This window comes from Rhineura floridana, chromosome 10 (genome assembly GCF_030035675.1).
Source record: "Rhineura floridana isolate rRhiFlo1 chromosome 10, rRhiFlo1.hap2, whole genome shotgun sequence".
Taxonomy (NCBI): domain Eukaryota; kingdom Metazoa; phylum Chordata; class Lepidosauria; order Squamata; family Rhineuridae; genus Rhineura; species Rhineura floridana.
This window is the reverse complement of record NC_084489.1, coordinates 48,434,607-48,462,372: the sequence shown is the minus strand read 5'-3', so window position 1 is coordinate 48,462,372 and position 27,766 is coordinate 48,434,607. Positions and strand designations below refer to the sequence as shown.

The window sequence follows — 27,766 nt, the reverse complement described above, 5'->3', positions numbered from 1 at the left end:
TGCATGTTCAGTTTTATGCCTACCAAGATCCTGCTGTGATCATCTGTTGTAGTGCAATCCTATGCATGTTTACTCAGAAGCATGTCCCAATCCTGTATAGAGAATGTACTCTGTATGCTGCTGAAAGCTGTATATTTACTGAATTCTTGTTGTGAGGCGAGCAGGAAAAGGAAACTCTGAGTTTAGCTATTGCCTGGGGTCAACAAATCTTGTCAATCACAACCCTGGCTTCACTTACTGGTTAAAAAATTTGCAAGGGCAGGGATTAGAGCAGCCAGTAGTAACAAAAGTTGCGGGGATGGGCAGCTTGCATTTTGGTTTATATCTTTTGAACCAGACCTCCTAGAAACTTAATTGTTATTTTTAAATGAAAGCTAAGAGTCCGGAGATTAAGGTGACTCACCCAGAGATCTGGAGAGGACCCCAAAAAAACTAAGTCTCCAGGTGAAAACCAGACACCTGGCAACCCTAGTTCAGATACAGTTGCTCCAAAACAGATTTTGCAATATTGCTCCATGAGGAATTACGGTAAAAGGACCCCAGGGGAAAGGAACAACCCGAGACAGGCAAGCCAAACCTGAGACAGTCCTGTCCAAAGTCCCTTAGAAGAAGTCAATCAGGCCCCAAAGTAGTCCAATATGTGACCCATACTCATGTGCCCATTATGGGAATTAGAGGAGGAGAAGGTGGAAAGGCAAGGCAAGCCCTTTCTCCCAGAGTACTTCTTCAAAAGTGTTCATATGTGCTGAAGAAAAAGTTAGCAGAGGAGGCCTCACAAGTCTCCAAGGCTGAGAGGATCAGTTAGACCTTACCAGATGATCCTTCAGCAGATCCAGTTGTCCTCCATGATTGTTTGACAGGATTATCAAGGTTCAACAAGTCTGATTGTGTATTACAATGTAATTCTTTCATTTCAGTAAGATTGTACATAATTTTCTGGTCGGTTGTGCCCATAGACTCTGTCCATAAATCCTGGAACTGGATAGTAATGTTTGGATTAAGAACATGTATTAAATGGTGGGTTTTCTTTAATGTTGCCTTTCCAGCAATGAAAGTCCACATTCTAATGAATTGTACTTTATCTCTTAAAATATCTATACCTCAACCTTGTATGCAAGAACAATGTTGTGTAGTGATTAGAATGTTGGCTGAGACCTGGGTTTAACTCCCACAGCAACAAACTTTACTTAAAAGATAGTGATTTTTTAGTGACTTAAAAGATAGATAGTCCAATCTACCTAGCAGGGAGATACTGTGAGGACAAAAGTGCCAGGTGCATGTACCTACCCTGAGCTCCTTGGACTAAGGGCAAGGTAAAAATGTAGTAACATATTTTTTAAAGCGCGAGGACATATTTTATGTACGAGCCAAGGAAAACCAGTGAAATGTATAAACACTGGGAAAACACATTTGTCGGTAAAAAGGATTTTGGTGTAAGAAGTATCATCACCTCTATTTACATGCAAGACAATGCATATGTTGTTTCCTATTTAATGCATGTTTCATGGACCTGTGAGACTCTGTAAATGTTGATAATGCGTTGTTCCATCTGGATATGGCTTAAATTAGATTTATTCAGCCTACACAGATACTTCTGGCATGGTGTGCCTTAATCCCCCCTCCTGCCTCGGTGCACAGGAGTTAAGCTGGAAGCGACTTCTAGGAACCTTCCAGCTCTAATTCTTTCCAAATATTCCAGTCTAATGGCTTCAGAAGTGAGCAAACAACATTTTTTGAAACACCTAAAAAATTATGTTTTTAACATCTTATTCTTTTCTGTAGAGCAGAATTGGCTGTACTCCTAAGGTAGAACTTTGTGCTTGGTTCCAAGCACCACCTGCCCAGCTGAAAATCACAACTGCAGAGGCAGTTGGCCAAAAGGGCCACTTTATGGAAAGGCTTCCTCCTAAGCTAAAAAGGAGGAGAAACAGATGGAGATTTTGAGAGCTGGCTTAAAATTTTAACACTATATTGAGCAGTAAATGAAATTTGGCTTTGGGGAATCTGCAGTGGTATATATACCCCTTTTATCAGAATTAGAAGCAAGTAAATGAAAAATACAGAATCATAGAATCATAGAGTTGGAAGGGGCCTTGTAGGCCATCGAGTCCAACCCCCTGCTCACAGCAGGAAATCCACAGCTAGAGCATCTCCCGCAGATAGCTGTCCAGCCTCTGCTTGAAGACATCCAGTGAAGGGGATTCCACCACCTCCCTAGGCAGTTGGTTCCATTGCCAAACCACCCTTACTGTCAAGAAGTTCCTTCTAATATCCAATCTGAATCTACGCTCCTGCAACTTAAAACCATTAGACCTAGTCCTACCCTCTGGGGCAGCAGAGAACAAATCTGTACCCTCCTCTATGTGACAGCCCTTCAGGTACTTAAAGAGTGCAATCATGTCACCCCTCAGCCTTCTCTTCACCAGACTGAACATGCCAAGTTCCTTCAACCTTTCCTCATAAGACTTGTTCTCCATACCGGCTATCATCCTTGTCGCCCTCTTCTGAACCCGCTCTAACTTGTCTATATCTTTCTTAAAATGAGGCGCCCAGAACTGAACGCAGTATTCCAGATGAGGCCTGACCAATGCAGAATATAGTGGGACTATTACTTCCCTCGACCTGGAAACTATAGCTCTGTTTATGCAGCCCAAAACCGCGTTTGCCTTTTTTGCCACAGCATCAAACTGCTGGGTCATGTTCAACTTGTGATCCACTACAATTCCAAGGTCCTTCTCACACGCACCTGGTTGGCCACTGTGAGAACAGGATGCTGGACCAGATGGGCCACTGGCCTGATCCAGCAGGCTCTTCTTATGTTCTTATGCGCTACTGCTAAGCCGGGTATTTCCCATCCTGCACCCGTGCATTTTGTTTTTGTGGCCTAAATGCAGAATCCTGCATTTGTCTTTATTGAATGTCATTTTATTAATTTCAGCCCAATTTTCTAGTCTATCCAGGTCCCTTTGGATTTTATTCCTGTCTTCCATTGTGTTAGCTATCCCTCCCAGTTTCGTATCATCCGCAAACTTCATAAGGCTTCCCTCCACCCCATCATCTAAGTCATTGATAAAAATGTTGAAGAGTATCGGCCCCAGGACAGAACCCTGTGGCACTCCACTCAAGACCTCCTTCCAGTCCGAAGTAGAGCCACCGACGACCACTCTTTGAGTACGGTTTTCCAACCAGTTGTGAATCCACCTGACAGTATTTCCATGTAGTCCGCAGTTGACTAGTTTGCTAATCAAAAGGTCGTGGGGGACTTTGTCAAACGCCTTGCTGAAATCTAGATAGATGACATCTACAGCATTTCCACCATCTACTAAGCTAGTGACCCGATCAAAAAAAGAGATGAGATTAGTTTGACAGGATTTTTTCTTGACAAACCCATGCTGGCTCCTTCTAATCACAGCATTGTCATCTAGATAGTTGCCAATGGACTCTTTTATTATCCGTTCTAATATCTTTCCCGGTATTGAAGTCAGACTGACCGGCCTGTAATTCCCCGGATCTTCTTTTTTACCCTTTTTAAAGAGTGGGACAACGTTTGCCCGTCTCCAATCCTCCAGCACCTCTCCCGTTCTCCAGGATTTCTCAAAGATGATGGCAAGAGGTTCCAAGAGTACATCCGCAAGTTCCTTCAATACTCTGGAATGCAGTTCATCAGGCCCTGGAGATTTGAACTCATTTAGGTTAACTAGGTATTTCCTGACTATCTCTTTATCAATCTCGAACTGCAGTCCCGACCCCTTACTGAGATTGCACCGATGCAAGGTTGCACACTGTTCCCTTTTTGGGAGAAAACGGAGGCAAAATAGGCATTGAGCAGTTCTGCTTTTTCCTCATTATCTGTCAACATTTTGCCATCCTCATTGAGCAGCAGTCCCACCATTTCCTTGATCTTTCTCTTGCTTCGAACATATCTGAAAAACCCCTTTTTGTTGTTCCTCGCTTGCCTCGCCAGCCTCAGCTCATTCTGGGTTTTAGCTTTCCTTACGCTATTCCTGCAAGCCCGAGCCGCTCGTCGGTACTCTTCCTTGGTGATGCGTCTTTCCTTCCATTCTTTATACATGCTCTTTTTTACTTTTACCTCCTCCACCAGTCTTCCGTGTAGCCACATTGGCTTTTTCTGATGTCTTCCATTTTTCTTCCTCTTTGGAATTGTTTGCGATTGCGCTTTTTGTAATACGTTCTTCATGAACTCCCACGCTTCTTGGGCTCCTTTTTTCTTTAGTCTATCTAGCCACGGGATCCTACCCATCATTTCCCTGAGCTTGCTAAAATCGGCTTTCCTGAAATCCAAGGTCCATGTTTGACTATATTCTTCTTTGGCTTTCCCCAGAATCCCGAATTCCAGCATTACGTGGTCACTTTCCCCCAAGGTACCGACCACTTTAATTCCCGTGACCAATTTGTCCGTGTTAGTTAAGATCAGGTCCAGGATTGCCGATGCCCTTGTTCCTTCTTCTACTTTTTGAAAGAGGAAATTATCAGCAAGGCCCATCAGGAATTTGTTGGAGGCTTTGTGCTTCGCAGAGTTTGTCTCCCAGCAGATATCCGGGTAGTTGAAGTCCCCCATCACTACTACTTCTTGCCTCCTTGAGATTTCAGAGTTTTGTTTGAGAAAGGCCTCGTCTACCACCTCTTCTTGGCCAGGGGGTCTGTAGTAGACACCTACTACCATGTCAGTTTTATTTGTTTCTCCATTTATTTTTACAGAATCTGGCAGACCCATTTTTTTAATCCTTGAAGTTTTCACATCTGTACAAATTAAAGGGATTTGTTTTGAGATAAACATGCATGTGTTTATAGACCTTAAAATGTTCTTTGTTACTTTTAAAATAGTAATGCTAATAACCTAATGTGGTCTTGCATTGCCATCTAGAGTGCTATGTCAGTAGTACATATTTTTAATGTTCTCTTCTGGTTTCTTTTCCACTCAGTTTTTGGGCTATCTCTTTGTGCTTGAGCAAAATGAGGGTGTGTGGCTGCAGTTTGTTAATTGAGGTCAACTCTTACTTGCATTAAAAGGTTCTTTCTCTCATACTATCAATTTTTAAAACCATAAGGCCTGGAAACAGACATTGTTAGGAAATTGGTTGGGTTTTGGTGGTGAGAAATAATGGAGATGCACACTGAAATGTAAGATTGTCAGTAGCCCTAGAGGGTGCATTTTCCTGATGGTTGGTTGAAAATATTTCATGAAGTAAATGTCAAACTTGTCAAGCTTGTCACTATGAAAATGATCCATGTAGTGAGGGTCTCCTTTCCTTGGGAAACAAACAGCTGCCTTATCACTAAATAGATGCAGTGACAGGAACCTGCTATCTATCATAAGAAATGTATATTTACTTGTAATATCCAGTGCTAAAGGACTGTCCCAGTCATACTCCACATTCCCACATTGTGCTTCATTGTCAGGTTTGTCAGTAGCACGTTTTGAAGGAGACAACATGAAATAGAAAAAGACCCCCATGCGCTTGAAGAGTTCAGTGTGCTCTCCATGCTGATTTAACTGTAGGATAGATTTATCTCTGTATCTGTCGCCATTTAAGCACACTTTCCTTTGAACTTGGCATGTTATGTTAAACAGGTAAGAAATCACAAAAGAAAAAAGTAGAATGCAAAATCCTTATTCTCTGAGAAAACACTCCTAATTTTTTAATAAGGGATGACTGTAGTGTCTGTTATGTATCTATTGAAATAAATTCCAAAGTTAATATAACACATATAGTGTTGCACTTAGGAATTCACATTCAGTATCCCACATTTCTTTTGGGGATAAAAGTTCAGCTGCGAAGACAATCTGATCTTTCTTTTTAAATGCATTTATTCTGGTTTTCAGGTATGACATTTTATTTATTTATTTATTTATTACATTTATATACCGCCCCATAGCTGAAGCATTAAACATTAAAAACAAATATACAAATTTTAAAACACAAAAAACAATTTAAAAACACAATTTAAAAAAAATTAAAAACAATTTTAATATATCTTCATTTTTATCATCACCTCCACCCTAACTTGTGTCCTTTCATTGCTGTCTGGTGTTTGTACAACTTGTTTCTCATTCGTTGTACATAATTGTACATATCTTCCTGAACATAATGTTCATTGTTGCAAGGATATTGCATTTAACAAGTCTTCAAAGTGGAATTGTTTCTATGTGGAAAATAGGTAACCCTATCCAGACATGCATTTTTTAATTACTATTGCTGTTGTAATTGCTGTGTCAAATGTGGTTGCACAGGCAACTGTCACAGGCACCAATTGGATATTGTTTCTGATTTGGTTAATGTCAGGTGGCACCTATCTCTCCCATGCTGTGAAGCTGATTGGGCATGAGTAAAACATCATAACAGTGCCTACTGTGTGGGGGTGAGGACAGTGAAGAAGGCCCACTTCTGCCTCCATTGCATCCTCAAGTAGCCGTCCAGTAGAGCTTTTCCATATTGTCAGGTGTATGTTGACATCAACTCCAGGAAATGGAGTTTTAGACCCTTTGGAGGCCCACTGCGAATTGCTTGCAAGGCACTTTGAGAGTAAAGTTGCTCGCCTCCGAGCAGTCTTGATGCCCCATTCACATCTACTGCAGTCCCCAATGAGGTGTCCAGTGCAACGTCTGCTGCAACTTCTTGGGAACGGTTTCAGTTGATGCGGCCTGATGACGAAGACAAGGTGCTTGCGATGATGCAACTGTCCTCTTGACCTTTGCCCTTCTTGCCGAGGGGGGTTGACCGAGTGGATCCAGGGTGTGGTCAATGCATCATTGCAGGAAGGAGTAGTTCCAGCCGCCTTGAAAGAGGTGGTGACTGACCACTCCTGAAAAAGCCCACCATGGACCCATTGGTTTGTGACAACTACCAACCGGTTGCAAATACCCCCCTTTTAGGGAAGGTGATTGGGAGGTTGTGGTGCATCAGTTGCAGGTACTCTTGGATGAAACAGATTATCTTGACCCATCCCAGTCTGGGTTCAGGCCTGGTTATGGGACTGAATTGGCCTTGGTCGTCCTGATGGATGACCTTTATCAGGAGAAGGACAGGGGAGTATGACCCTGTTATGTGTACTTGATCTCTCAGTGGCTTTTGATACCATTGACCATGGTATCTTTCTGGGCCAACTTGGTGAGATGGGTATTGGAGGCACTGTTTTATACTGTATCTGCAGGGTCGCTCTCAGAGAATAGCATTGGATAACTGTCTTTCGGACCCCTGGCAGTTGTGCTGTGGGATGCCGCAGGGTACCATCTTGTCCCCCATGCTGTTTAACATCTATATGAAGCCCTTGGGAGCAGTCATCAGGAGATTTGGGGCAAGGTGTCATTAGTATGCTGACGATACCCAGCTCTGTTTCTGTGTAACATCTGAATCGGGAGAGGCCGTGCAAGCCCTGGACTGCTGCCTGGACTCGGTGGTGGGCTGGATGAGGGCCAGTAAACTGAGCCTGAATCCTAGCAAGACAGAGGTACTGTGGGTTGGTGGTTTCCGAGTTCGGATAATTGGTCAGTTGCCTGCTTCGGATGGGGTCGTACTCCCTCTGAAAGAGCAGGTTCATAGTCTGGGGGTGTTCCTGGATCCATCTTTGTCACTAGAGGCCCAGGTGACCTCCGTGACTAGGAGTGCCCTTTACCAGCTTCGGCAGGTAAGACAGCTGCAGCTGTTTCTGGACCAGGATAGCCTGACCACTGTTGTCCATGCACTGGTAACCTCCAGGTTTGATTACTGTAATGCGCTCTGTGGGGCTGCCCTTGAGGTTGGTCCGGAAGCTGCAGCTAGTGCAAAATGCGGTGGCAAGACTGCTCACTGGGGCAGTGTATTGCCAACATGTCACCCCGCTACTGAAAGAATTGCACTGGCTGCCCATTTGCTACCAGGCCAAGTTCAAGGTTCTAGTTTTGATGTACAAAGCCCTATACAGCTTGAGACCAAGATACCTGAAAGACCGTCTTACCCGTTATATACCCAGTCGATCACTGCACTCTGCAGGTGAGGGCCTCCTGCAGATACCATCTTATCAGGAGGTCAGTTCCACACAACACAGGAAACAGACCTTTAGTGTGGTGACACCTACCCTGTGGAATTCCCTCCCCTTAAATATTAGGCAGGCGTCATCTCTGTTATATTTTCGGCGCCTTTTAAAGACTTTCCTCTTTCAACAAGCCTTTTAAGTTGAGACCTATCCCAGTCTGCATCTGTGTTGGAATTGCTTTTTAATGTTTTTTTAGAAAACAATATGCTTTCAACCCTTTTTTAAAGATGTTTTAAAAGCTTTTTTTTAAAAAATGTTTTTAAAGTTGTTTTGTTTTGGTATATTTTAGGGTCTGTTTTTATGATGTTTTGACGTGTTTTTAGCGCTTCTGTTTGCCGCCCTGGGCCCTGCTGGGAGGAAGGGCGGGATATAAATCAAATAATAATAAATAATAATAGATTGTCTATACCATTTGTAATGAGAAATTAACTGTCCCAGGAAATGTTCACTTGTGAGGTATGGCAGATTTATCTCTTGTTGGATTAATTGGAAGTTTACCAGATTAAGGTGCAGTTAGGATTTTGTCTCTTACAATCACAGAACTATGAATACTTTCTAAACAATATTGTTCCTGTGCTTCTAATGGGAGAATGTTTGCCCCCATCTCTCCATTCCTCAAAGAGGACTCAGGAGGTTAACTTTCAAAAGGAGGGATTGTGGGGAGGGTCACAAGGTGGGCAGACTGGCCAGTCAGAAGGGGGTGAGAGCATGACTTTAAAAGCCTGCTCCTCCCACAACCTCTTCCTCTTCCTTTTTGTGATATTGCGGCACCCATTCTCCCTCTCTGTATGTAGTGTGGGCTCTGCTAATCATCTGTTGAAAGGGCTAAGCAGGAATGTTTTGGAGGAATCCCTTGACTGGCCTTAGGGTTCCTCCTGTTTTCAACTGTCACACTGCTGGGGATGAATTAGATTGGCAGTTGCAGAATGATGTGGTCTGGCTGCTCTCTAAAGCATTGAGTTCGGGCAGGTCAGGAAGTTGGAGAGAAAATCATAGGTATACGGAGGCATTATTGAATTAAGGGCACCCTTTAGGGACCTACCAGTGCAGTGACATCTGACAGGACTGAGGGGTGCACTTTTGGTCTGACATGCACATTTTGGGTGAATGCTGGACAGTGGGACCTAGGTGCACATGTTGGGTTCAGACCCAAGGCTAACCTAGCAAGGAGGGAGTAATTTCCTCCCATTCTTTACTGGTGGGCCATAGCCTGTGGCTGTATCACATATCCAGACGGAGATGATTCCCTATCAAGATTAGGAAAAATCTTCACCTGCCCAGACTCTGGATTTTGTTGAATTGGTTCATTCATTTGCAGTTCCTCCGTGTTGTAATATTTTAATAAATATAACCTTATTCCAGTCTGCTACTCTCCAGAGTCTTTATTTGCAGGTGTGGGGGAAAGAAACTGACATGGTAGGCTTGGTGAGCAGTTGAGCCTATCCTCAGAAAAGCCCATAAATTAAGTGGGGGGCTTTACATGAACACAGATGGTAAAATGGAGAATTCTTCTTAACTTGACTCTTGAAATTGATTTTTACTTTTTAGTTGTGTCTCTTGATGTGTGCTTAACTATTCAACTTCCAGTTTCATGTATTTAGAAAAGGGGTTATGCTTATGGTAGAAAAAATTAACAGTAAGTAATATATATGTATCAATATTCAATTCCAGCAAGCAGTGAGTGGTTGAGGAAACGTCTTCTGCTATTTGAGGCCTGCTGATCTGCTAGGTCCTATTACCCTATGCCATATTGTGGGTTGCCTGTGCTTGCAGAAGATGGCTCTGTATGATTTTTGGGGAATTCCCCCTTCTATCCACCCCATTTAGAAGGGATCATCTGCCCCTCAGGATACTGGAGCTGCCACAGGGAGGGGGGCAGGAAATTCAGCTTCTGCTAGCCCATTTCCATGAACTTTTCTCTTTTCAACCCAGATCTTGTCCATTATTTGCCTGTTAAAACACTGAGATGTTGCTATCTCAGTTATCTTGCCCTTATCGTCAGCTTTTCTTATTAAGGGCTGACATAATACCTCTCTATCCCTAGTTACATTTATATCTTTCCTTTTACCACATAACCTAGAAAGGCAACATCACTCATTATTCTTGGCCCTGTGCAATCTGCAATATGTCTCTTATGCTGATTTACACAGAAGGGCAAATTATAGGTATGGTTTATTACACATATCTCTACAATTGAGTTCTTACTAACATTATGAATTGATTGATGTATGATCTATGTATAGAATTCTCTCTTAGTTCCTGTAGAGATAATAATTGTCTGCCACTTCTTTCTTCAAGACTACATGTTGTCATCTGATATAAAGGGGGAAATTTGTCTTCTCCTGTACAATGGAAAGTTGAAAGTGAACATTCAAACCCATCTGTTTGGTTCAGGTCAATTTTCTTATCTTTCTCCTTCCTTCTGCTGCACTCTTCTCTCTTGCCCGCCCCCCACCAGTTTTCTAAGCACAGGGACAAAGCAATTCATTTTAATTCCTGTAAAAACATTCCTTATAATTTCCGAACATTACTTATACATTGTTTAAGGGTCTTTTTCCCCAAAAGAAAATTATGGAAGTGGAATTCTAGTTATTTTTATAGCTATAAGGGACCTCAAGCAACATATTTTGCTCTATAACACTGCCTAGTTAAGAAGCACAAAAGGATACAACTTTATAGTCATAAAATCATAGTCAACAGAAGGAGTGCCACACATTTGTAGCACTAATCAGAACACAGAATGTTTTAAAATTCATTAACAGAGTTGGACGGATTTTTGTTGTTATTGTTGATCCATAAATCTTCCATCAATTAGCTGTACCTGATGTTTCAGTTCATCAGACTTCTTTGATGTTTAGACAGAGTGTCTATAATTTCAGAACTGGCACGTGCACTGTTTGCTTTTCCTGCAGTTTCTGTTCAGGTCTTTCCTACCCACATTTCTTTCATGGTAAAATCATACATATCCCTATTTGCATAGTAATGCTAATCTCAGCCACATTTAAAAGAAAAGAATATTTGTTTCTACTTACATTCATAAAGAAACAATTTTTAAAAAATGAGGGTATGCTAAACTTTCCACAAGTCCATGATGGTTCTTTACTTCAAAAGGGCATGTATTAGCACCAGTTCTGCAACAAAGTAGATATGCTTTAAACCAACAATTGGTATAGCAGAAACTGACTAGGACTTGAAATTAACTAACACTACAATTCTATGCTCAAGTTTACTTGGAAATTATTTGCTTAGGGTCACAGAAGGCCTGTAACTCAGGATATTTACATTTGTCAATTGTATTCAGTAGGGTGCAGATACTAATTTTTGAAAAGACAGAAAGACTGGAAGCAGTGAAACAGTGCTTTACTTGCCTTGTCAGTTTTGCAGGAGCATCAGCATTCCATACCAGCATGTAATTGCCTCCCTTCCTTTGCCAACCAAGAGAAAAGGGCATATATACATAGCAGTGCAGGTGCACATAGCATTTCTTAAAAAAACAAGCTCTGCAGTGAGATTTCAGAAAATGTGCCTCTCATGCACAGATAAGGGAACACAATGTGCTACCACTGCAGCAGTCTTACAGTTATGGAAAATTCAAGGTGGAACAAAAGCAGAAACCATTACTGCTGCACTGCATCCAGCATAAGGGACATCAGGACTACTAAATCTGGAGAAGAATTGGAAGCATCGCTGTTAATAGATCTTTTCTCCTAAAAACTCAGAAACCAAAAGACCAATAATACAGGAGTTTCTATAAATCCCATCAGTTTTGTGGACCATTCTTATGATTCCTCAATATACTTTGGAAGTAATATAATGGATATGAGCCCTATAAAACTCAGTTGGTGCCAGTGCCCACATCTTCCTGCCTTCCAAGGAGTCCTCTGACATCAGCCTCAGTCTGTTCCTGACAGAGCCTGTATTATTGAGGTTAAGGAGAAGCATCCAGTTGGGGCCATTTGGCACACTTTTCATTGAAGTGAGCACTCTTAACTTTCCCTCACTATGCATTTAAATGAAGAAATATAATGTGTGACCCAGCAGGTTACAGATGCAGCTACAGTGGCCAATATCCTAGCAAACACATTTGGGAAAATTACTGCTGACAACAACAGTTATCTGCTGGTTCATATCTTAACTTTGAGACTGCTTGTCTGTGCATGTGTGTGTACAAACACACACACACAATGATCTAGCTCTAAGTGAGCTTTACCAGTCAGAGGATATATGGCTAATGGGACATTTCTCTTTCCCAAGCTTGCTTTGCCTAAAAAGGCAGTAGTTTAGAATCAGCCTCATTTGAATTTAATTTGGCTGTAGACTGGGTAGTACTCCACCACTAATGTCCTCCCTTACAAGATTTCATGTTTATGTTCCTTAAGTAAACAATAGTACTCATACCATGGCAACATCTGTTTTGTACCAAATGCAACTGTGTGAGTGAACAAGGACCTGATCATATGAATTCCTTTTGGATGCAAAGTTATATTGAATGTAGATGGGTAATTAGTAAAGCAAATACATTAAACATGTTTAAACTTCAGTCTGTTCAGCAATAGCCCATTTAGCAGAAAGTTCAAACATTGTTCATGACCTTAGAAACAATGGCAGTTAAATATTCTGCATTCAAAAGAACAAATACTTCCTAAAGTATAATGAAAAACGTGATGCAAAACTGCACTGATACTTCAAGGTTGCAATCCTGTGCAGCTACTTGCATATATGTCACAATTAATTTCAGTGGGATATATGAGAAGTGCATAGGGTTGGGTTACAAACTGATGCTATCCAGAATCTTGCTAGCTTCTGAGGTTCTCCATGGAAAAAATCCTATTTTTAGATTTTACAGCTATTTTAAAGTAGATAGATACCATATTATAATGTTTTTGTGAACATCTTAATGTAGTTTTATGCTAATATTGTGGGTAGTAAAGTGACAGTATACATTTTGATTTACCACTTAGTCTGTGTTGGCTCGGCACAACTAGTTTGCATCTTGATCTAATTGTAAATTGAAATCAATATTTTTATAGCCTGAAACGATGTTTAAAAATCCCAACAGAACAGTGCACACAACTCAGACAGTTAAGATCTCTTATCATAAAGAGTAGTTTATGAGGAACAGTCTGAATTTTGTGTTCTGGCTTCCATAATTAATTCTCTGGAGGTCACAATTTAGCATTGGACATAAGATGCTATTCATTCCTATAGATGCTGTCATTGTGATGTCACTTCATTTATTCAGGGTGTTCCAAAGAAGCTTGCAATGAATTATGAGGCCAACGTCTAGAGCTGAAGCTATAGAATATTGTAAGCATGCTGTTGCCTGACATGCTCATGTTTCCTATTTTAGACCTGACTGATCTTCAGATAACATATGGCGGTTCAAGTAATTGGAAAATTGGCAGACCTGTCAAGAAACCTTGCTAGATGGGACAAAAATACGATGCTGCAGCACATAAAGTGTCTCTGAAGTTAAATTTATTGTCTTTTATCAAATGGAGAAGAAAACATATCCAAAAAAATGAAACACTTCTTTCCCAGTGGCAGATGCTGTTCAAAAGTACAGTTTAAGTACAAGGGTTGTTCTTGCATTTTAAAAACTGAAATCAGCTAGCTAATGTCTGGGGAGAAATGCCAAATATTGCCTCTTTTATTGAATGCTTTACCAGTTTCCCCCTTCTGGAATTTCTCAAAAACAGCTAATAAACAGTTAATAAATGAGCAAATAAAATTGGGATCCTATTAAATGCATCAACTGGATTATATAGGAAAGTGGAGTGTCCATCTGAAATGTTAGCACTTTTTCTTCTTAGAAGGAAAATCATGAACGTTGTAAATTTGCTCCTGGAACCTGTGCCTGCTCAACCTCCTCTTTTCTAGCGAGTAGTAGCTTGCCATGAGTGAATAGGGACCTGTTTCAGATGATAATTAATGTTTCCTTTATGGAGAAAAAAATGTCAATTTTCACTGAAAGCAGCTATTTAACTTTGGTTTCTTTGTTTTGTTTTAAGCTTCTCTTGATCCTTCTGATTTGAACAGTTACAACCACTCTTGACCTGGATATTCTGGATCCATTTCAGTTTGGCTTTCAGTGCATGTTTCTGAGTGTGTGTACTTTGGTCAACCCAGTGGACAATCTTTACTAGGAGATAGGGGTTCTGTGATCCCTTTCTTTACCACTCAGCAGATTCAGCGCCATCACTCATTTTCTTCTGAATCACCTGCATGTGTTGGAAGGAGGAAAAACTATTGCTGTGGTTCTGTTCTTACATCACAGGGAGATTCCAGGAGATGGTGCTGAAGAATTTATATTTAACTCTATGGCAGTTTTACTGCATTTATCCCACATCATGTTTACAGTTTACGGCTGCTTTCACACATGGGGCTAATAGCGCTAGTTTAACGGATTAAAAATCTAGCGCTTCGTTCTGGATTTCAAAAATCCCTTTCACACTGCAGTACCAATTTAGCGGCATTTTGCACAATGGTCTTTCACACAGCACTCTCACCTACCACAGCCGTTAGAAGACTGCTTCTTTTCCCGCCTTTTCTGTTCAAAAGCTCTGCTTGTTCCTTCTGCGTGGGGGGGTGGAAAGAGGCACGATTGCGATCGCGATCAGCTGAGAGGTGCAATTGCGATCAGCTGAGAGGTGCAGTAGCGCAGCAGCAGAGGCTCTGGTTGAGCACAAGCAGCAGCAGCACAGGCTGAGCAAAGGCTGCATGCTGGGAGGGCTGTTGGTAAGGGTGGGAACGCACTGCATGCTGCGATGGCTGTCACGTGAGCAGCGGCAGCTAGCGCAAAACTCCCGCAATCTTCCGGGTTCCCAGCCTGCTATCAGAATTTTTCTGGTATCATTTATTGCGAAAATTAGCACTAAACTTCCACTACATTCCACCAGAATTCCGGAGCTACCCGTTATGTTGTGTGAAGGCTCAAATTTTATGCGCAATTTAACAGGAAATAAATCATCAGAATAATGGAATAAAGTGCAGTGTGAAAGTACCTTACATGAAACCACTAGGAGAGATTGTTTGGAGTTATGCACTAAGGTGTTAGCAATGTGCTTTGAAAATCACTTGAAGATATTTGAAGTTTTGGGGTGAGATGTCATTAATGTGGTGATGACTGTCTCTCATCAGACGTAGGTACAGTGGTGAAGACTCCATGCTTTCTGGAGTCATTAATGAAGTGGATGAGGGTGAAACTCAATCCAAATAAGACTTATGATCAGAGCCCAGAAAAATGGTGGATCTACCTGTGCTGGCTGGGATTATGCACCCCCTGAAAGAAAAGGTTTGCAGCTCAGGAATGATCCTGAGCCAGCATCTCTCATGGATAGGGATTGAGCAAGAATTCAGATTAGAGGTCTTCAAGTATCTTACTTGAATTGTTGTAACCAGAATTGAGGGGGGTGCAGTCCACTTCAGACAGATCTGCTACCTCGCTTCTGTTTGCTCCCTCTGCCCTCCACTGGTTGCTATCAAGTGTCTCTTTCCTAGGGCAAAGAAAAGATTCATCTTTTTTATTTATTTATAAAAAATATCTCTATACCACTGTTTCATTAAAAACATCAAAGTGGTTCACAACACATTAAAAACAACAACCATTGAATAAAAAACATTAGAAATGCAATATAAACAAAGGCAAACTGTTGAGAGAAAAAATTTTAATTGCCTGCATAAGCCTTAAAAGTTAAAACAGAAAGTGCCTGCTGAATCTCTGTTGGCAGAGCATTCCAGAGAACTGGGCCAATGACACTGAAGGCTCAATTTGGTGTCAATGTTAAATAAGTCTTGCCAACTCGGGGGACCACCAAAGCCATTCCTGCAGATAATCTCAGTGATAGAGCTGGGATATAAGGGTTTCTAAATACCCTGGATCTAAGTTGTTCAGGGCTTTGTAAATTAATACAAGGACCTTGATCCTGGCTCGGTAGTGGATGGGCAGCCAGTGCAGATGTTTTAAAAGTGGTGTCACATGTTGTCAGCCATGTGCTCCCACCAGCAATCTGGCCGCCACATTTTGCACCAGCTGGAGCTTCCAAACCAGGGCCAAGAGCGGCCCCACATTGGGTGGATTGCAGTAATGCAGCCTCAAGGTTACCAATGCATGGACTACAGAGGTCAGCCTATCCCTGTCCAGGAGCAGCTGTAGCTGACAAACCAGGCAAAACTAGTAAAAGGTAATCCTAGCCACAGAGGATACTTGGACCTCTAGTGACAAAGATGAGTGTAGTTGTACCCCTAGGCTATGGACCTGGTCCTTCAGAAAGAGTGTGACCCAATCTCTCAGACATGGGAACCACCTACTTAAAGAGCCTCTGTCTTCCCAGGATTCAAGCACAGTTTATTGGCCCTCATCCAGTCCACTACAGCATTCTGACACTGATCCAGAGTGTTCACAGCCTCCCCTAATTCAGATGTTATGGAGAAATAGAGCTGTGTGTCATCAGCATGTTGCTGACACTTTGCTCCAGAACTCCTAATGACCACTTCCAACGGCTTCATATAGATGTTGAATAGCACTGGGGAGAGAATAGTACCCTGCAGAACCCCGTAGCACAAGTGCCAGGGGGGCAAAGAATACTCACCCAGTGTTACTTTCTGGACGTGACCCTGAAGATAAGAGTAGAACCACCATAATACAGTGCCTCCAATATCCATCCCACTGAGTTGATCCAGGAGGATACCATGGTCAGTGGTATCAATTGCCGTTGAGAGATCGAGCAGAGGTAGCAGGGTCACATTCCCCGTCTTTCTCATGATAAAGGACATTCATCAGGGCGATCAAGGCTGATTCTGTCCAAAACCACGTCTGAATCCTGATTGTGATGGATCTAGATAACCAGTCTCATCCAGGAATACCTGCAATTGCTCTGCAACCACCTTCTCCACCACCTTTGCCAAGAAAGTGATGTTGGTTACTGGTCCATAGTTGTTGCACTACATTGGGGTCAGTGTAGGCTTTTTAAGAAGTGGATACACCACCACCTTTTTAAGCGCAGTGGGCATCACACCATCATGCAAAGATGTATTTACTACACCTGTGATCCATTCAGTCACCCAACTCTGGCTAGCTTTAATAACCCAGGATGGACAAGGATCTAATGAGCAGGTGGTCGGGCACATCACTGCAAGCATCTTGTCCACATCATCAGGCCTCATTAATTAGAATTGATCCCACAACACAGGGTTCGATGTCGCATTGGACACCTTGGCTGGCATTGCCACAGTAGTAGCATCTATATCATTGCAGAGCTGAGCAACTTTGTCCTCAAAGTGTTTAGCCAGCTGGTTACAGCTGGACACTGCTCCAGAGGTCCATCCTCCTCGTCAGGAGTGACCAACCTCCGGACCACACAGAACAACTCAGCCAGACAGTTCCTCAAGGACACAATGTAGGCAACAAAGTAGGATCTCTTTGCTGCCCCCACCACCATGTAGTAGGCCCAATTGTGAGCCCAAACACATGCTCAGTTTGCTCCAGAGCAAGATCTACACCACTTACGCTCTAGCCCTCACACAGCCCATTTCATCGACCGCAGCTCCTCAGTATACCAAGGAGCAAAACGGGTTCCATGGCACTGTTGTGGGCCCTCAGGAGCAATTGTGTCAATGGTCGTACGAGTCTCACTATTTCATAGTGAGACTAGGACCTCAACAGGATCACCTGCTCTATCTACTGGGAAATCACCCAAAGTGTTCAGACCCAGGCTATGTTCTGAAGGCACCTGAAGCCACCACCTTGCTGAAGCTAAGCAGGTTTGGGTCTCATTGCTGCCTGGATGGGAGACCACCTGGGAACATGTATGCTGCCTTGGATTCCATGGTGAAAGAAAGGCAGGGTATAAATGTAATAAATAAATAAATAAATCTATCAGATTTCATCAGTCTCCAGTTGTGGACCATCATAACTGGTTCCTACCCCTGCAGGGGAGAATTGCTGCTGCAAGACCAAATCTTACTAGCAAGTGGTCTGACCATGACAATAGGGTGATAGTCAACACACCAATTTCCAGTCCTTCCCCACATGGAGCGAAGACTAGATTGAGGGTATGCCCTGCTCTCTGTGTTGGACTGATGACCATTTGAGACAGGCTCATAGTTGCCATGGAGGCCATGAACTCCCAAGCTGGACCTGAGGCAGCCTCAGCATGGATGTTAGTCATCCAAAACCACTGTTCTGGGTTCCTCCAACACCACACCCAAGACAACCTCTGCCAGTTTGATCAGGGAGGCTGTTGAGCAGCAGGACTGGTGATACATCAGCAGCATCTCTAATCTGTCTCTTTAGTCCATTTCTAGTCCTGCTCCAAGTCAGAGGGCTTCCCAGTGATAGGGAGTGAACTCCCCTGCCCCTCCAGTCTGGGCTGATGTCATACCGAGTACCCAGGTGGGCAGATCTGAGTCAGATCTGGGCCACCCAGCTCCACCACCCAGCTCTTGGTGATGCATATCAGGTTGGCCCATTCATCCATGATCAAATCATGGATCAGCATTGTTTTATTGCAGACTGACCTTGAGTTCAGTAGTTGAACCACCTGGCTGCTGGGGACAGTGTTTTGCACCGCCTGCAGCATGTACGACTATCTGCCTGTTGGACAGAAGTCGTGGGTGTGCTCTCGGTGCAATGAGCTCCTGGCTCTCCGGGAACGACTTCATTTCCTTGAGGCTAAGGTGGCGGACCTGGAAAAGCTGAGAGAGGCAGAGAGGTGTGTGGAGGAGGCCTTCAGGGACGTTATAGCTGTGTCCCACTCCAAGGATGATAGCTCTCCTGCTATCATGGATAACGATGGTCTCGGGGAAGGAGAGCATCCAGCTGAGGAAGAGGGAAACGATCCCTTAGAAGGGACCCATTCCTTGGGGGATGAGCAGCTATCCTCTCGTGCCGAGGATATATCTCCAGGGGGTGGAGGGATCCTTGTAGTGGGTGATTCGATCATTAGGAACATAGACAGTGGGGTGTGTGATGGGTGTGCAGACCACAAGGTGTTTTGCCTGCCTGGTGCGAAGGTTGCGGATATCGCCCGTCGTTTAGATAGTTTGGTAGACAGTGCTAGGAAGGAGTCAGTGGTCGTGGTGCACGTTGGCACCAACGACATGGGGAAATGCAGCCGTGAGGTCCTGGAAGCAAAATTTAGGTTGCTAGGTAGGATGCTGAAAGCCAGGACCTCCAAGGTGGCTTTCTCTGAAATGCTACCAGTTCCACGCACAGGACCAGCCAGACAGTCCCAGCTTCGCAGTCTCAATGCGTGGATGAGACGATGGTGTCGGGTGGAAGGGTTCGGATTTGTTAGGCACTGGGGAACATTTTGGGACAAGCCGGGCCTGTACAAAAGGGACGGGCTCCACTTGAACCAGAATGGAACCAGACTGCTGGCACTTAAAATTAAAAAGGTAGCAGAGCAGCTTTTAAACTGACTGAGGGGGGAAACCCGACAGGAGCTGAGAAAGGTCCGGTTCGGAATAAACCTCCCTCCTGGGATAAAAACCAAAGAAATGATGAAATTTTAAAAGGGGTAGGCCTAGAAGTAGGCATTGTGAGAGCAGGGGCACAGGATATAAATTCAGAAGAGCAAAATTACCACAGCCCTAACCACAAGTGCCAAAGACACTTGAAGAGAGACACTGCTTACAAGTGCCTGTACGCTAATGCTAGGAGCCTCCGAACCAAGATGGGAGAACTGGAGTGCTTGGTCTTAGAAGAGAGCATTGATATAGTGAGCATAACGGAGACCTGGTGGAATGGAGAAAACCAGTGGGATACGGTTATCCCTGGATATAAACTATATCGGAAGGACAGGGAAGGACGTATTGGTGGCGGAGTCGCTCTATACGTGAAAGAAGGCATTGAATCCAGCAAGCTCGAAACCCCAAAAGAGGCAGACTCCTCCACAGAATCGTTGTGGGTGGTGATACCATGCCCCAGGAGGGACTTAATACTAGGAACGATCTATCGTCCCCCTGATCAAAATGCTCAGGGAGACCTTGAGATGAGATATGAAATTGAGGAAGCATCCAAACTAGGAAAGGTGGTAGTAATGGGTGACTTCAACTACCCGGACATAGACTGGCTGCATATGTGTTCCAGTCATGACAAAGAAGCAAAGTTTCTAGATATTCTAAATGACTATTCCCTAGATCAGTTGGTCATGGAACCGACCAGAGGGACGGCAACCCTGGACTTAATCCTCAGTGGGGACCGGGACCTGGTGCGAGATGTAAGTGTTGTTGAACCAATTGGGAGCAGTGACCACAGTGCTATTAAATTAAACATACATGTAACTGGCCAATTGCCAAGAAAATCCAACACGGTCACATTTGACTTCAAAAGAGGAAACTTCACAAAAATGAGGGGATTGGTAAAAAGAAAGCTGAAGAACAAAGTCCAGAGGGTCACATCACTCAAAAATGCTTGGAAGTTGTTTAAAAACACTATATTAGAAGCTCAACTGGAGTGCACACCGCAGATCAGAAAAGGTACCGCCAGGGCCAAGAAGATGCCAGCATGGTTAACGAGCAAAGTCAAGGAAGCTCTTAGAGGCAAAAAGTCTTCCTTCAGAAAATGGAAGTCTTGTCCGAATGAAGAAAATAAAAAAGAACACAAACTCTGGCAAAAGAAATGCAAGAAGACAATAAGGGATGCTAAAAAAGAATTTGAGGAGCACATTGCTAAGAACATAAAAACCAACAACAAAAAATTCTATAAATACATTCAAAGCAGGAGACCATCTAGGGAGACGATTGGACCCTTGGATGATAAGGGAGTCAAAGGTGTACTAAAGAACAGTAAGGAGATTGCAGAGAAGCTAAATGAATTCTTTGCATCTGTCTTCACAGTGGAAGATATAGGGCAGATCCCTGAACCTGAACTAACATTTGCAGGAAGGGATTCTGAGGAACTGAGACAAATAGTGGTAATGAGAGAGGAAGTTCTAAGCTTAATGGACAATATAAAAACTGACAAATCACCGGGCCCGGATGGCATCCACCCGAGAGTTCTCAAAGAACTCAAAGGTGAAATTGCTGATCTGCTAACTAAAATATGTAACTTGTCCCTTGGGTCCTCCTCCGTGCCTGAGGACTGGAAAGTGGCAAATGTAACGCCAATCTTCAAAAAGGGATCCAGAGGGGATCCCGGAAATTACAGGCCAGTTAGCTTAACTTCTGTCCCTGGAAAACTGGTAGAAAGTATTATTAAAGCTAGATTAACTAAGCACATAGAAGAACAAGCCTTGCTGAAGCAGAGCCAGCATGGCTTCTGCAAGGGAAAGTCCTGTCTCAGTAACCTATTAGAATTCTTTGAGAGCGTCAACAAGCATATAGATAGAGGTGATCCAGTGGACATAGTGTACTTAGACTTTCAAAAAGCGTTTGACAAGGTACCTCACCAAAGGCTTCTGAGGAAGCTTAGCAGTCATGGAATAAGAGGAGAGGTCCTCTTGTGGATAAGGAATTGGTTAAGAAGCAGAAAGCAGAGAGTAGGAATAAACGGACAGTTCTCCCAATGGAGGGCTGTAGAAAGTGGAGTCCCTCAAGGATCGGTATTGGGACCTGTACTTTTCAACTTGTTCATTAATGACCTAGAATTAGGAGTGAGCAGTGAAGTGGTCAAGTTTGCTGACGACACTAAATTGTTCAGGGTTGTTAAAACAAAAAGGGATTGCGAAGAGCTCCAAAAAGACCTCTCCAAACTGAGTGAATGGGCGGAAAAATGGCAAATGCAATTCAATATAAACAAGTGTAAAATTATGCATATTGGAGCAAAAAATCTTAATTTCACATATACGCTCATGGGGTCTGAACTGGTGGTGACCGACCAGGAGAGAGACCTCGGGGTTGTAGTGGACAGCACAATGAAAATGTCGACCCAGTGTGCAGCAGCTGTGAAAAAGGCAAATTCCATGCTAGCGATAATTAGGAAAGGTATTGAAAATAAAACAGCCGATATCATAATGCCGTTGTATAAATCTATGGTGCGGCCGCATTTGGAATACTGTGTACAGTTCTGGTCACCTCATCTCAAAAAGGATATTATAGAGTTGGAAAAGGTTCAGAAGAGGGCAACCAGAATGATCAAGGGGATGCAGCGACTCCCTTACGAGGAAAGGTTGCAGCATTTGGGGCTTTTTAGTTTAGAGAAAAGGCGGGTCAGAGGAGACATGATAGAAGTGTATAAAATTATGCATGGCATTGAGAAAGTGGATAGAGAAAAGTTCTCCCTCTCTCATAATACTAGAACTCGTGGACATTCAAAGAAGCTGAATGTTGGAAGATTCAGGACAGACAAAAGGAAGTACTTCTTTACTCAGCGCATAGTTAAACTATGGAATTTGCTCCCACAAGATGCAGTAATGGCCACCAGCTTGGACGGCTTTAAAAGAAGATTAGACAAATTCATGGAGGACAGGGCTATCAATGGCTACTAGCCATGATGGCTGTGCTCTGCCACCCTAGTCAGAGGCAGCATGCTTCTGAAAACCAGTTGCCGGAAGCCTCAGGAGGGGAGAGTGTTCTTGCACTCGGGTCCTGCTTGCGGGCTTCCCCCAGGCACCTGGTTGGCCACTGTGAGAACAGGTTGCTGGACTAGATGGGCCACTGGCCTGATCCAGCAGGCTCTTCTTATGTTCTTATGTTCTTATGACAGTGGTAGAGCATCCATTAGTATCAAGTGTAGGGGAGACCCAAGAGAGAGATATTAGGTGCAAGCACCTATCATCATCCCTTTGATGTCTCCTTCTGCTATGCCTACCCCACCTCTCAATCACTGAGATAGATTGCTCAACAATCCCCCCTCCAGTATTCTCCCTCCAAGACACATCCAAGACACACTCTGCTAGAATAAAAGAAAATCAATATACCAGGCTATGCAGACATCTATACACAACAATTAGACCACAATACAGTCTGCCCTACATATACCCATCCTCCACCTAAGGGAACAAAACAAATAAGCAGTCATTCCACCCCATCTCTCACCTGGAGCGCACACAGTTATTTCTCTCCTGCTATCTCCCATCCATTTTGGATATGGGAATGGAGTATCAGGTAGCAGAAGGCTCTGATGAAGACAGAAAAGCCTGTTGGGTCTCTCCTTCAGGGAAGTCACACTTGCAGGGTCTTTCGCCATCAAGGTTCATGAGAATGAACTACAAGCTCAGTGGTTCCCAGCAGCAAAAGAGTCTGTGAGTATCACTTCCTGAAGGAGAGGCTTGCTTGACCTCCTCCATCTTAATGGAACCTCTGCCACTTTAGCAAGTTTTTCCCCAAGGTGAAGCTCCCCCCCTTAGAGAAAAGAAACTGGGTAATTTCCAGTGGAGAGCTAGCATCAGTTGGGCCCCTTCAGGCATTCTTTTTGAACATTCAAATCTTCCATCAAGGAATGCTTGAAAAGCCCAAGTGGGGTGAGCACAAGGTTGCTTGCCCATTCCTACTTCTAGATGCTCAAGCTAGTGGCTGTAGCTAGGAACATTTTTAACCAGCTTCATCAGAGTACCAGCTTCATTCCTTTCTAGATGATAAGGACCTTGGTATAGCATGCCTTGGTAATCTCTTGACTTAACTACCGTTATGCACTTCATTCATTGGTGATCATACGTGGCCGAGTAAGATTGTCTTCCAAGATAAGGCTATGGGGCGGTATATAAATGTAATAAATAAATAAATAAATTTGCTTGGAAGATGCCTGTGCATGAATTTGTTTTATGTGGGGAGATTGGCGCACGACGATCAACACACAATCTTGACAGAAAAAGGCTATGATCCAATGGCATGGGTACCATGACGATTGGAAGTCTTTTATCTCCTGCAGCCTTCATCCGCCTTCACAGCTGTTGTAACGTACACATTGTTATCCTCCGCCTGTTCTGCTGTTGAGGACTTTCTTGGATCGTTCTTTGTCTGGTTCCTCTCCCTTGACCTTACCGTCATGGGTGACCCTGCTGGGAGTACATGACTCCCAACGGCATCGCTCACTCTGCAATAGCTCTGCTGGCTTCTGGTTTATTTCCAGGCCAAATTCAAGGTTTCTAGTTGTAACCTTCAAAGCCCTAAATGACGTGGGACCACGATATTTGAGGGGACACCTTTTCTTTTGTAAATTCCCTCTGCCCCACATCTAGCAATGGGACTCTACTACCAGTTCCATGGGAAGGATTGCCACCAACTAGGAATAGTGCATTCTTCCAAAGGGACCCCAGCAGATCCGCAACTTTTGCTCCTTTGAAGTACAGGGAGGAGAAATCTTATTCTATCTGGGTTTTTATTTTTCATTATTTGTGCTGCTGATTCCCCCACCCCACATACTCATTTTGTAGTGTATCATGTTTTATTGTTATTTTATTTTTATATTGTTTTATTAATTGTATTGTTTAACTTTTATTGAACATTCAGTGGGAATTGCAAAGCTGAAAATTGGCCTATACATCTGAAGTAGTCAGTAAGTAAATAAATAAAGTAGGATGTACAAACTTGCTCAGAAAGGTGACATGGATTTTTCTTCTAAAGGCTGATAAAAGATCTCAAATTTTTGTTTTGCAGGAGGATGAAAATGAAGCAGAAGGAAAAAAATCACCTCAAGAGTGAAACATGGAACAGAATATTTCCAAAAAATAGGAATTTCTTTCCTCTTGGAAATATTTTCAAGTAGTACCACAGTGATTAATGTGTGCCATTGTAAAAATTACAGAATGTTGTCAATAAATGACATTGGAAATTAAAATATACATTGTATTGGGCAATTGTTTAATTGGCTCTTGGTGACATTTATAATTATATGAAAACATGAATTTTCAGTACTCATGAAGAAAACTGTTCAGTATATAAAAACGTTAGAGTTATGAGCAGAAGAGCAGTGTCCTCATTACTGTAATTTTTTGCTATGCAAAGTTGTTGGAATTCTTCATTGCATTATTTAATGTGAATCCTGAAGGACCAAATATCTCTCAGCATTGATGCATGGCTAGTTATTGACTTTGATACGTATGAATTTGAATAAAGATGTAATTACAATAGGGAAGGCAACCAGATTCTCTTGATTGCAAAGACAACTTTGCATCATCTGCATATCTCTTAAGCTGTTCCAAATAGTTGGCATTTTCGCAGCATGAACTAGATCCTCCATTGTAGACAATCCAATTTTATGTGGAATGTTGCAGCTTCCCCGTTTGCTTTCATGATTTACCTAGCATTTATTCATTCCTTAGCTTAGAAAATTTCATTTGATATAGTCTTACTTTATATAAGGAAACCTGTTCTGCAACACACTCTTTTGCTTGTGTGGCTTAGAGTTTGTAGTAGGGCTGTAACTCAATGTAAAGAAATTTTAATTGATTAATCATCAGATCTTTAGTTTATTTTAATCTATTGATTAAATTTTCATATTCATAAAAATTCCATTCTCTTTGAAATATATTGATTGGACATGTATGCATATTCACAGTGTGAAGTGTGCTTTATGGTTCTATCATTTTTTGTTTTTCCACAGCAACAGATGCAGAGGTTCTACCGCTAATAAAACCTGTTAAAACAAAATCAACAAAGGTCCAACTGATAGTATTGCATTTCCAACCACAGTCAGTCAAATAAATTCCCCTTTTCCACATGCCCCTGCAACTGGTGTTCACTCAATGTGATGGACATCAATAAATTTTGAAGTGCAGGAGTTCAGTGTGACAAATAGCCAAGCCCCCTAGGAAGACTCCAAACAATGCAGACAGCTGTGTTGATCTATAACTACAGACACACACCCAGGAGCACTGCATAGCAGGTCACCCAATTTGTTATGGTTGATATTACTATAATCCTATGAATAGTTTCCATTGAACCCAGTAATGCTTACTTCTGACTGTCTAGGTTCCACCCAAATCACTGCACTTTACCAAAAGGTCTTTAGTTGCATTTTACCTAACCTTTTGCCTGTGATGTACCAAGAACCAGCCAGACACTATGAAATTGACATTGTCCAATCATGGCTATGCTTAAGGAAGCAGAGCTCCTCTGCTGGGCTCCCTTCCCTGATTGCAGAACCTAACAGGAATGTGAAACAGTTGAGCTCTGCTTCCTCCTAGTGGCCCTTCTACCTGGGAAGGATGGTTGTCCCAAATTATGTAGAGTGTTCTCCCATTTCCAGTTGGGACATGAGCCTGGAGGCAGCAGAGTACTATTCTTTCATGTTCCTTTTCACCCTGCTAGATTTTTGTAGCATGAGAAGGTTGCTATGGTTGCTCCTTACATATGGGAATGGGAGATTGTTTGGAGACATCTGCATCAGCACAAGGGTCTCTGGACCAATCTCATTTTCATCTGCATGTAGTTGAGAAAAGGAAAGACCAAAGTGAGGACAGCTAAAAGGGCTTGCAAGTGAAGATAGTTTAAAGGCAATTTGGATGATATGAGGGATGATGCAAGAGGATTGACTGAAGCATCCTCAAGTAATTTAACTGATGAATGGACCTGATTAGTGTTGCATTTAGCCCATCTCCAAAACCAAACATAACCTAGTTTATTTGCATAGAAACCTAGAGCGCTACAGCATGGAGCTTGCTAGCAGGAGTGTAAATGCAGTTTGTTTATTTGTAAAGTTATATATGTGCTGCTTAGGGGGGGCATAACCCACCCATGGCAGCTCACAATATGAAATAAAATATAATAATTGTAAAACTAAGTGCCAATGGCAGCAATATAAACAATCATTTTAAAGTATAGGCCACTGATCACACAACAGAATAATCAATCGTTATGTTGACCTTCTGTTTTTCTTTTTCACTGAATCATGGGTTTGAATAATTGGCATATATCAAATTACCTGAAGTGGAAATGCATCTAACTGATGGCTCTTGCTTAAGCTTTGAAGCATCAGTCTTCAATAAACAAGCAAAAGTGAACTCATTTGAGATGGTTCTTCCCTGATGGAATGATTTTGCAGATGTATTTGTGGCCTAATCTTGTTTTGAAAGTTTGTTCCACTTCATAAATGCAATTTCAGTTCAAGATAAATACTTCTGTTATGATCCTCGCTTTTTCACGTATTTCATTAAAGAAAAGACGTGCAGTCATGCTTGTTTTAATACCTGCTGTACTGATCGCATTGTGCCTGCTTGATATGTAATCAGTGATATTGCACCAATATCAGTGAACACAGACTCACCCCCATAGTTGTACCATAGTTAAATATTGTCACAAGGCCATATATAAACCTTCATCGCTAGAATCTAATTTTGCAAAAACTATGAGGCTCCAAGGTTTCAGCACCAGATGAGTGAAAAGCAGGGCCAGGCCTAATGGGCTCACCCCTGCACCTCACTCTATCCTGTGGTGGCGACCTTGATGACTGATGATGGGGAGAGCTCTCCTTGCACTCTACTCCTTGTTCTTCTATGATAAAAATCAGGGGCTCAAGGGAAGGGGTTGAAGCAGTGTTTTTGTTTGCACAACAAACTACCTCTCTGTCTCTTAGTCATACTTCTGATGGGAATCCAAGAACTGAGAAGATGATAGGAAGCCGTCTGTTTGGAGTCACATGCAGTGATGAACTATCCCATAGATTATATGAAGAGTGGTTCTTCAAGCACAGTGCTGCAAACCCTTTAACAGGCAGCAGGTTATTATTATTAGTAGTAGTATTAGTATTAATAATAATAATAATTGGATTTATTAGTCACTTGTTACCTGAAGGACTCCAAGTGACTTACAACATTGTTAAAAGCAATAGTAATTATACCATACCATAAAA

The 27,766-nt window shown here is 42.6% G+C and overlaps 1 protein-coding gene across 6 annotated transcripts in view; it reads left to right on the top strand.

Moving 5' to 3' along the window:
- PHF14 (PHD finger protein 14) overlaps positions 1-26,985 on the top strand; it is a 276,890-nt gene extending 249,905 nt beyond the window's left edge. For 3 of the 6 annotated variants that reach the window (XM_061586424.1, XM_061586430.1, XM_061586425.1), the window contains one exon: positions 24,574-26,984. In XM_061586424.1, coding sequence (XP_061442408.1) covers positions 24,574-24,618 — 45 coding nt within the window. In that variant the 3' untranslated portion in view covers positions 24,619-26,984. Of the gene's footprint in view, positions 1-13,384; positions 13,721-24,573 lie in introns of those variants that run through there. The other 3 variants (XM_061586428.1, XM_061586427.1, XM_061586426.1) reach the window with 2 other exon arrangements.
- The last annotated feature ends 781 nt before the right edge of the window (positions 26,986-27,766 follow it).